The sequence below is a fragment of the Trichomycterus rosablanca genome, chromosome 11 (assembly GCF_030014385.1).
Source record: "Trichomycterus rosablanca isolate fTriRos1 chromosome 11, fTriRos1.hap1, whole genome shotgun sequence".
Classification (NCBI taxonomy): domain Eukaryota; kingdom Metazoa; phylum Chordata; class Actinopteri; order Siluriformes; family Trichomycteridae; genus Trichomycterus; species Trichomycterus rosablanca.
In genome coordinates this window covers 17060966-17071978 of record NC_085998.1, presented here as the reverse complement: position 1 = coordinate 17071978, position 11013 = coordinate 17060966, and the positions used below count along the sequence as shown (strand labels likewise).

Here is an 11013-nt window from a genome sequence, read left to right as displayed (position 1 = left end):
ACAAATGTTGGACGAAAAGGCCTGGCTCGCGATCAAAGTTCTAATTCACAGCAAAGGTGTTTAACAGGACATAGGTTGGGGTTGTGTGAAGTCCGCTGTAGTTTCTGCACACCAAATTTGTCACAAAACATCTTGATGGGCCTTGCTTTATACACAGGGACAAAGTCAGGCTGGAACAAACTGTTACCACAATGCTGAAAGCATGTTTTTATGTAATTGATTTTTAGATCTGGTGAAATGGCTGTTGCTGAAACACTTAAATGTAATAGTTAAGAGAAGATAAGGCGTGTATTTGCATGAATTCATAGCATTAACTGTTTTTGATAGTTTAAGTGAAGGGAAAGTTTATTGTTACAGCATACAAGTGACAAAGCATGTAATGAAGTAGCCAGATGGATGCGACTTTCTGCAGTCATGTTCCAAAATCTATACTATAGTGAAAAACCTACCCAAGAGATTAACAGTGGGACAGTGGTAGCCTAGTGGGTAGAGCTTTGGGCTTTCAACAGAAAGATTGAGAGTTCGAATCCCAGCTGTGCCATACAGCCACTGTTGGGCCTTTGAGCAAGGCCCTTACCCTCTCTGCTCCAGGAGTGCTGTACAATAACTGACCCTGCGCTCTGACCCCAGCTTTCAAACAAGCTGGGATACGTGAAGAAGGAATTTCATTGTACTGTACACCAGTATATGTACAGTGTATCACAAAAGTGAGTACACCCCTCACATTTCTGCAAATATTTTATTATATCTTTTCATGGGACAACACTATAGACATGAAACTTGGATATAAGTTAGAGTAGTCAGTGTACAGCTTGTATAGCAGTGTAGATTTACTGTCTTCTGAAAATAACTCAACACACAGCCATTAATGTCTAAATGGCTGGCAACATAAGTGAGTACACCCCACAGTGAACATATCCAAATTGTGCCCAAAGTGTCAATATTTTGTGTGACCACCATTATTATCCAGCACTGCCTTGACCCTCCTGGGCATGGAATTCACCAGAGCTGCACAGGTTGCTACTGGAATCCTCTTCCACTCCTCCATGATGACATCACGGAGCTGGTGGATGTTAGACACCTTGAACTCCTCCACCTTCCACTTGAGGATGCGCCACAGGTGCTCAATTGGGTTTAGTCCATCACCTTTACCTTCAGCTTCCTCAGCAAGGCAGTTGTCATCTTGGAGGTTGTGTTTGGGGTTGTTATCCTGTTGGAAAACTGCCATGAGGCCCAGTTTTCGAAGGGAGGGGATCATGCTCTGTTTCAGAATGTCACAGTACATGTTGGAATTAATGTTTCCCTCATTGAACTGCAGCTCCCCAGTGCCAGCAACACTCATGCAGCCCAAGACCATGATGCTACCCTCCTGCTTGACTGTAGGCAAGATACAGTTGTCTTGGTACTTCTCACCAGGGCGCCGCCACACATGCTGGACACCATCTGAGCCAAACAAGTTTATCTTGGTCTCGTCAGACCACAGGGCATTCCAGTAATCCATGTTCTTGGACTGCTTGTCTTCAGCAAACTGTTTGCGGGCTTTCTTGTGCGTCAGCTTCCTTCTGGGATGACGACCATGCAGACCGAGTTGATGCAGTGTGCGGCGTATGGTCTGAGCACTGACAGGCTGACCTCCCACGTCTTCAACCTCTGCAGCAATGCTGGCAGCACTCATGTGTCTATTTTTTAAAGCCAACCTCTGGATATGACGCCAAACACGTGGACTCAACTTCTTTGGTCGACCCTGGCGAAGCCTGTTCCGAGTGGAACCTGTCCTGGAAAACCGCTGTATGACCTTGGCCACCATGCTGTAGCTCAGTTTCAGGGTGTTAGCAATCTTCTTATAGCCCAGGCCATCTTTGTGGAGAGCAACAATTCTATTTCTCACATCCTCAGAGAGTTCTTTGCCATGAGGTGCCATGTTGAATATCCAGTGGCCAGTATGAGAGAATTGTACCCAAAACACCAAATTTAACAGCCCTGCTCCCCATTTACACCTGGGACCTTGACACATGACACCAGGGAGGGACAACGACACATTTGGGCACAATTTGGACATGTTCACTGTGGGGTGTACTCACTTATGTTGCCAGCTATTTAGACATTAATGGCTGTGTGTTGAGTTATTTTCAGAAGACAGTAAATCTACACTGCTATACAAGCTGTACACTGACTACTCTAAGTTATATCCAAGTTTCATGTCTATAGTGTTGTCCCATGAAAAGATATAATGAAATATTTGCAGAAATGTGAGGGGTGTACTCACTTTTGTGATACACTGTATATGTGACAAATGAAGGCATTCATTCAAAAGCAGGTTTTCAGGAATGGATAGATAGATAGATTATGACTGCATTTGGTTTGTATGCAGTGCTATATAAGATAAGAAGGGTCATATTGATGTATGGGCTGTTTAACAAGCACATATACATGTATATAAATTAAACTGAACTTTTAGTTTTTTAATAGTAAAAGAGGGTGCGAAGAGACTAGCGGCAGAAATAATGAATCAATCTGTCTTGTTATTACATCACTTTCTGGATGAGCTCTCTTGCTTTATTTTATTAATTTATGCTAGAAGCTTTTTGCTACAGTTTCTCCATCTATATCACTTTGTTAAATTGGTGCCAGCCTTCACCCTCAGAGGATTGTTATGTTCCCTCAGCAGTAGACTGATGGCCGCTCCTTTCTCACCTTTTCCTGGATAATCAATCACTAATCTTTGCATCAGAAAAAATTTCCTCAGACTAATGAATATTTACACCTACTTGATTTTCCTAGCAGTAATAAGTAATATTATAAATAGATCTTCAGTAGCTTCTGCCACTACCGATTGATTTTAAAATGCTTTGCCTGAAATTGTATTAAAAAGCCATAATAATACAGTAGCTCAATTTTATATAGAAATGACATAAAGCAGTGGTTCTCAACCTTTCTTTCTCTTACATCCCCGTATCCATATTTATCCATCTTTAAGACTTTGAGAAAGCTAAAAGTAGTTTAAAACAGATTTGTATTTCACCACCAGATCTTCTGAATGCTAATAGCTTATAGATTTTCCCATCCCATAATGCATGATTATATTTACTTTTTTCAATAAAAGGCAACTGGACCCCCCTCTAGGCTCACTGAGTACCCCGGTTGAGAACCACTGACATGGAGAGCCCCCCACAATTATAAAAGAGATCAAAAATGCCAGATCGGGACTTTTAGGAAACGGGAATGCCTGTTTTTACTTGCTGCTTTCATCCTGGAGTATGGAGGCAAGGATCCAAATAAAGTTTGAATGACTGAGGCTCTAGCAGTGGTGTCATCATGTTACCAGGGTTAGAAAAGTAAACTGTAATATATCACAATAAGTGATACAAACTCCAAAACAATTTAACACTCAAACGTTTACATTCCAGTTTTTAATATTTAACATTACTGTACAACAACATTTGTATTGAGGGTTCAATCAATACCTCCAGTCAGTGACTGTGAGGAGCTTTGCATGCTCTGTCTGAGTCTGAATGAGTTTCTTAAAAATGATTTTGAAGGTTTCTTTTGAAGGTGGCTTTTTCCCACCATCGAAAACATAGAAAAGTGGAATACTAAGTTCCTTTGCTTCAAAACAGTGCATCCACTGTTTTAATGTAATCTGTTGTTCTCCAGATTTATTATTAATAGAACTATTATTTTTTGACCACCGATAGGTCCTTGGATCTTTGGGAACCTTTCTTTAGTGCTATACATGTAAAATTCAACAATTATTTCTGATATGTGCTCTTGTGCTTCACAGTTTTGGGAGGTGATCAGTGATGAACATGGCATTGATCCCACTGGAAACTACGTGGGTGACTCAGACCTCCAGCTGGACAGGATCAGTGTCTACTACAATGAGGCTTCCTGTGAGTCAGCATTACCACTTCAGTTAAACAAAAAGGCCCCAGTGAGGGCAAAGCTGTATGTATTCACCCTTAATAATGTTTCATCGATGCTCAGTAAAATAAAGCTGGACAAAAAATTGAAAACACGTAAAACAGAGCCTCACTTTAAAGTGAAGTCCTGAAAATTACAAATACAGATGCACAGATTAGGTTAGGTTGGTTGATCACTGACATTATGTATTAGCTGTAGAGCTCTGACTGTTAGCATTTCAATACACTATATGTCCAAAAGTTTGTGCCCCCCTCCTATTTATTGAATTCTGGTATTTCAGCCACACTCATTGGACAAAGGTGTAAACATGAATTAAATAAAATAAATAATATTTATGCACAAAGCAAGATCTAATAGTGTGTGCCCAAATTGCAAGAACATGACAAGAACTGGACAAACAGCATGAGCGAAGAGGAGCAGTGGTCATGAATCGAAGTTCACTGACAGAGGTAAATTAAAATGACACAGCATAATTGCTAAATGCCTTAACAGTGCCAGGACACTGGTAACCTTTATGTAAAAGTCTCAAAAACTGGACATTGTGAGCCCAGTGCAATGCTGGGATTTATGGTATAAATTTAATTAGAAATGCTTAGTTTTGAAAGCAAACACAAAACCTGGTGTAAAAAGCACAAATCCTGGACCTCTGAGCAATCGAAAAAATAATATGGTTGAATGAGAACAGTGGTAGCCTAGTGGAAAGGGCTATCAATTGAAAGGTTGAGAGTTTGAATCCAAGCCACTGTTGTGCCCTTGAGCAAGGCCCTTGACCCTCTCAGCTCCAGGAGCGCCATGCAATGGCTGACCCTGCACTCTGACCCCAGCTTTCAAACAAGCTGGGATATGCGAAGAAAGAATTTCGTTGTACACATGTATACGTATATATGACAAATAACAGTGTTGTATTCTATTTTAAATGTACTTTTACTAGATTGTCTATAACTGAATACATTTTTGTTAAAAGGAAGCCAAAGGATGTTTTTTAAACTCAAAATGTCTGATGGCTACTGTTAACTATGGTGGTAGATCCAATATACTGTATAACAATATGGGTAAGACATATCAGTCGACAATTTTACCAAACCAGCTGCAATCCATGGTGCAAACACACTTTTCTGGTGATGTTTCCATATTCCAAAATGATAATACCTCCATATATACTGCCAAAAGTATTCAGTTGTTATTGGGGCATCTAGAGCCATCTGGACGATTTGGGTAGGGGGTTTCAGACTGTACTAGAAGAAAAATGTATTTTGTAGAATTTTATAACACCCCACCACAAACCATTCAGGATTTGTATTGCAGCATATAAAGAAAAATTAAGACTGTTAAAACTGAGGCAATTTCTTCTTAAAATGTAATTTTATCTATATTTAATTATATCTATTTATTTTATTTTATTATATATTTTATTGTATTTTGTCAGTCTGTTGTATATTACTAAATAGTTTTGAGGTCATGATCTACTGACCTTTTACAACTAAACTAAACAATGCTGAAAATATTATGAGCTAGGCTCAAATTAATAAACAAAACAATGTTATACTGTATGTGTTAAACTTCATCTGTATCTGTTATTAATTATCATCTGGTTTTTTTTTGTCTCCAGCCACCAAATATGTTCCCAGAGCCATCCTAGTAGATCTGGAGCCAGGCACAATGGACAGTGTTCGATCTGGAGCCTTTGGTCACCTGTTCAGACCTGATAACTTCATATTTGGTAAGTAGACATCTCTATACATTCAGTTACATTAGACATGTACAGATTTTGTAGTGTGTTTGTGGGGATTTGTGGCCATTTAGTCAAATATGGGGTTGAACAGGGGTTGAAATTAGGGTTCTAGCCCATGTTAGGTGAAAAGAGTTGGTGTCTGCATATTAATTAAGGTACATGGAACAGTGGTCTCAAGCCAAGGTCAGAAAAAGAAAACCTACAATTTCATCTTATGCTTAGAGGAATTTGTCTGGATGGTTAGATGTGATCCAAGGATCCTCATATTAGCAGTTGCTGAATCATGGGTGTCACTGTCCACAGTCGAGCAGGTGATTGACGTAATGAGATTAGAGGTCTGACTTCAGTCAAACTCTATTGTGCCTATTTTGAAGCTGAGGTCTGGTTTGGAGCTTTTTATGTGGCAGTCTTTGTGTCCATGGCGATGTAAAGCTTGCTTGACCTCACATGGCCATGCTAAATAGCAGGTCAATAACAGTTCACCACCAATGGTCTGTGTTTAGCAAAGCAGTATTCAATCATGTAGCCTCAAATAAATGTATGGAAATAATATTAAATGTTGTTTTTTAATCAGTGCTCTGTTAAAATGGTTTTAACTACTTTACCTTCCACTAAATTTAAATGTACCCTTGCTACCATCTTGCCAGTGGAAAATTGTATTATTCTATAAGCTTGGAGAGTAATTCTGACAGTAATATGATTTCTGGCTAGCATATATAAATGGCAGTGTGGGAAAGGGGGGTGTTTTCATTATCAAATGACTTAAAAGCATTTAAGCTCCTTGTTGGAATTACAGTCAAAATCTAATTTCTTGCTGTTATCTCATTACTTTATACAAGCAGCCGCACCCATTGAGGAAAAAGGATGAGTTGTTTCAATCGGAAATATGACTATAGGGAACGAAAATCATTTTGAGTACCATTTTGGTTGTCTTTAATATTGCTGATGCTTTGAAAGTAAGTGTTTGCTTTATGAGCCATATTCTTATGCCTTTATGTATGAATCTAAACAAATTATTGATTTGTTCTCAGGCCAGAGTGGTGCAGGCAACAACTGGGCTAAAGGCCACTACACAGAGGGAGCGGAGCTGTTGGACTCAGTGCTGGATGTGATCCGAAAGGAATGCGAAAACTGTGACTGCCTTCAAGGCTTTCAGCTCACCCACTCCCTCGGAGGGGGCACTGGCTCAGGCATGGGCACACTTCTTATCAGCAAAGTAAGAGAAGAATACCCTGACAGGATCATGAACACCTTTAGCGTGGTACCTTCTCCCAAAGTGTCTGACACAGTTGTGGAACCCTACAATGCCACACTGTCCATCCACCAGCTGGTTGAGAACACAGATGAGACATACTGCATCGACAACGAAGCCCTGTACGACATCTGCTTTCGCACATTGAAGCTAGCCACACCTACTTATGGTGACCTCAACCACCTAGTGTCAGCCACCATGAGTGGAGTCACAACCTCTCTGCGCTTCCCAGGCCAACTCAACGCCGATCTGCGCAAACTGGCTGTCAACATGGTGCCCTTCCCACGATTGCATTTCTTCATGCCTGGTTTTGCCCCTCTGACGGCGCGGGGTAGCCAGCAGTACCGGGCTCTTACTGTTCCTGAGCTTACTCAGCAGATGTTTGACGCCAAAAACATGATGGCTGCGTGTGATCCACGCCATGGCCGCTACCTTACCGTGGCCACGGTCTTCCGAGGTCGCATGTCCATGAAGGAAGTAGACGAGCAGATGCTGGCCATCCAGAGCAAGAACAGTAGCTACTTTGTCGAATGGATCCCCAATAATGTGAAGGTTGCAGTGTGTGACATACCACCCAGGGGACTGAAGATGTCCTCAACATTCATTGGCAACAGCACGGCAATCCAAGAGCTGTTCAAGCGCATCTCTGAGCAGTTCACTGCCATGTTCAGGCGCAAGGCTTTCTTGCATTGGTACACTGGAGAGGGCATGGATGAGATGGAGTTCACAGAGGCTGAAAGCAATATGAACGACCTAGTGTCTGAGTACCAGCAGTACCAAGATGCCACGGCTGAAGAGGAGGGAGAGATGTATGAGGATGATGAGGAGGAATCTGAGATGCAAAAGTGAACGCTTGTGAAGTCCATCATTGCTTACACCAGCTGCTCTCAAACCAACCTCCGATTCTTTCCCTGGCTAGTATCTTAATCTTTCACTACTCTCTCTGGTAGATTAACCTTCATCTTTAGAAGTGCCAGTTAAACCAGTATGCACCTTACTGTGCCATTACAGTGTCTTTACTGTATTGTACTTGTTGTTGACAATATTGTTCACTGACCAATCTTAAATAAACCAATAATTCTAGTGTTCTGATGATGGAAGCTCATTTCCTTTGGATTTTGTCTTTATTACTCATATTTTGAGGTCTCAAATTCCTCATCAAAGCCTTCCTAGACTAATGTATCTAAAACAACTGTACTTTTCATGTCTTTATTGATTATATTGATTAATTATTAACAGTCCTGGCTGGATAAACATACCCACCAAATAGTCAAAAGTATGCAGATATCTGACCATGAGCTTGTTAGACATCGTATTCCCAATCCATAAGCATTAATATAAGTTGTCTCTTTGTGGCTATAACAGTCTTTATCCTATGGAAGATTTTTCACAAGATTTTGAGGTACGACTTAGAGGAATTTGTCCCTATTTAGTTAAAAGAGCGTTAGTATGGTCAAACACTGATGATGGATGAGAAGACCTGCAATTGATCAGAAGGGTTTTCAGTGAGGTGGTGTTCAGCCCATTGAAATTCCTTCCTACCAAACTTGTCAAACCATGTCTGTATGGACCTTGCTTTGTACACAGAGTCATGATGGAGGCTTAAGATTTATTGTACAGAAATGATTGTACAATTCTTGTATCTTATTAGCAATATGTGCACTTGACTTGTAAATGGAAGGTCACTAGTTCAAGCCCCACCTTTGCCAATTGGCAACTGTTGGGCTCTTGAGCAAGGCCCCTAACCCTTAATTGCTTAGACTGTATACTGTCACAGTACTGTAAGTCGCTTTGAATAAAAGCATCTCATAAATGCTGTAAATGTGTGGCTGAAACTCCTAAACTCAATAATAAGGGGTGTCCACATACTTTTGGTTGTTTAAATCTAAACACAAATTGCATAGCTCATAAACTTATTTATGTCGTCCTTAACCCATTTTATAACTGTGCCAGCTTGCTGTTCTAGTACAAAATGACTAAAGAAGATGGGTTCGCTGAAAATGGACTGCATGAATCTCCCATGTGGAAATAACCTAGATAGGGCAGCACAGTGGCACAGCTTGTAGTGTACGTTCTGAGGACACGCCCTGTGATGTTCAGGATGTATGCCTGCTTTGTGCTCAGTGTTTCTGGAGAGCACTGTGATCAAGTACAGAATGAATTAGTTAGTTAAAATAACTGTAAATGTGAGATGACTTAGATGGGGCGGCACGGTGGCTTAGTGGGTAGCACTGTCGCCTCACAACAAGAAGGTCCTGGGTTCAATCCCCAAGTGGGGCGGTCCGGGTCCTTTCTGTGCGGAGTTTGCATGTTCTCCCCGTGTCCGCGTGGGTTTCCTCCGGGTACTCCGGTTTCCTCCCACAGTCCAAAAACATGCCACCAGGTTAATTGTCCTATAGATACCTAGCCACTGGATGCACTAGTGCATTGTAGTGCCGGTCCCAAGCCCGGATAAATTAGGGAGGGTTGTGTCAAGAAGGGCATCCGGCGTAAACATTTTGCCAAATCAATGAGCGATCATGAGGATGACTCGCTGTGACGACCCCTGAAAAAGGGAAAAAAGCCGAAAGAAGAAGAAGAAGAATGAGATGACTTAGATAATGTTTAAATACAATGGATATTCCTGAAAGACAAAAATGGAAAAAAAAAAAATTTAATGTGTGAAAATGGTGAATACTTCTTGGCCATGCTTACATCCACAGTCTATTTAGCACTGACAAAGTGTAAAGGGGACCAAACGGAAAAATCACATGTAGACACCATGACAGTTTGCACAATTTACAAATTAGGTCTTATAAACAGAGCAGGCTTTGATAAGCACACTGGTCCTTCTGATATCTTCTGGGACACACTGTTACTGATGGATTTACTGCCCAGAGCTCAGTTTTTACTGGTCCAGCCCACATTTGTATTATTAACATGGTACATGACACCCCGTGCGACTACTGTTTTTGGCCGTTTTAGCCAAACTCATTGCTAACAGGTACATTGAATAAAACAGCTATAGAATCTCCTACAAACAACATTAGCAATAAAAAGGTTTGTACTGATTTTTCAATGTCTGCCAGGTGATCTCATAAGGAGTGAGGTAAGAAGTTAGTTCATTACATTTTTGCTCTAATCCTAAGATCACCATGTGCAATGACACACCACTGTTGAACTCAGTGGAAACATTTTTTTCTGAAGTGATGAATAATGCCTTACTATTGCATTAATAGACAATACTGAGTTTGGCAGTAGTAATTAGTGATAAAGAAATGATAAATTAAAAAAATTATTTCAGAGAAGCCACATCATAATACTGAAGCATAAAATTGCATTTTGAAGGATTGTGTAATCCCAAACAGTTAGCAATGTCACTGTTTTATTACATTGTCGCATTAACAAGATTTATAATAAAGGTTTATAATAAAATTGTATGGTGTAGAAGAACTTGACAGGCCTGTACAGAGCCTGACCTCAACCCCATCCAATAACTTTGGAATGAATTGGAATTCAGGCCTTATCACCCAAGATTGGTACATGATCTTACTTTGCCTTGTAGCTAAATGAAAGGGAATTTCTGCAGTCATGTTCAAAATCTGGTGGAAAGCCCTATCAGAACAGTGGAAGCTGTTATACACTGCATGGCCAAACATATGTGACCAGCCTTTCTTTTTTTATTGATTTTGGTTGTTTCAGCCACACCCATTGCTTCCAGTTTATGGCAACACAAAGCGAGGTCAACAAATACTGTATGTAGTTTGACGAGTTTGGTGTGAAGGATCTCAAGTGGCCAGCACCATAATTCTGGTCTTAACCTCACTAAAGACCTTTGTAATGACTTAAAAATTGATTATGAGCCAGGCCTTCTCATCTGTCTTCTCTCAGTGTCTGATCTTACAGTTGCCTTCTTTAACATGATAATGGTCAGCTTTTTGCCTACACTCATAGCAGTAGCAGTATAAAATGGACCAACTATTTTTAATTGTTGGATGTCTACAAAGGTTATAGTGTATTTACAAGCTAAAGTGTTTTTTATATATCTGTTTATCATCAGTCAGCTGGTCAGTGTATTAAATGATGGTTCGACACTGACCATTGAAACCCAAAGAATCAAATCATACCT

The 11013-nt window shown here is 40.4% G+C and overlaps 1 protein-coding gene across 1 annotated transcript; it reads left to right on the top strand.

Moving 5' to 3' along the window:
* Window positions 1-3770: 3770 nt before the first annotated feature.
* LOC134323634 (tubulin beta-3 chain) lies at window positions 3771-8002 on the top strand. Its single transcript, XM_063005215.1, has 3 exons — window positions 3771-3890; window positions 5531-5641; window positions 6685-8002. Exons 2-3 carry the CDS (start codon window positions 5581-5583, stop codon window positions 7752-7754), a joined length of 1131 nt encoding a protein of 376 aa, XP_062861285.1. The 5' UTR covers window positions 3771-3890; window positions 5531-5580; the 3' UTR covers window positions 7755-8002.
* Window positions 8003-11013: the final 3011 nt, after the last annotated feature.

Bases quoted from the DNA above. Each gene is read 5' to 3' on its own strand.
- LOC134323634 (XM_063005215.1), top strand. From the start codon at position 5,581: ATGGACAGTGTTCGATCTGGAGCCTTTGGTCACCTGTTCAGACCTGAT. The intron at 5,642-6,684 runs GTAAGTAGACAT...ATTTGTTCTCAG, and splicing joins ACCTGATAACTTCATATTTG to GCCAGAGTGGTGCAGGCAAC.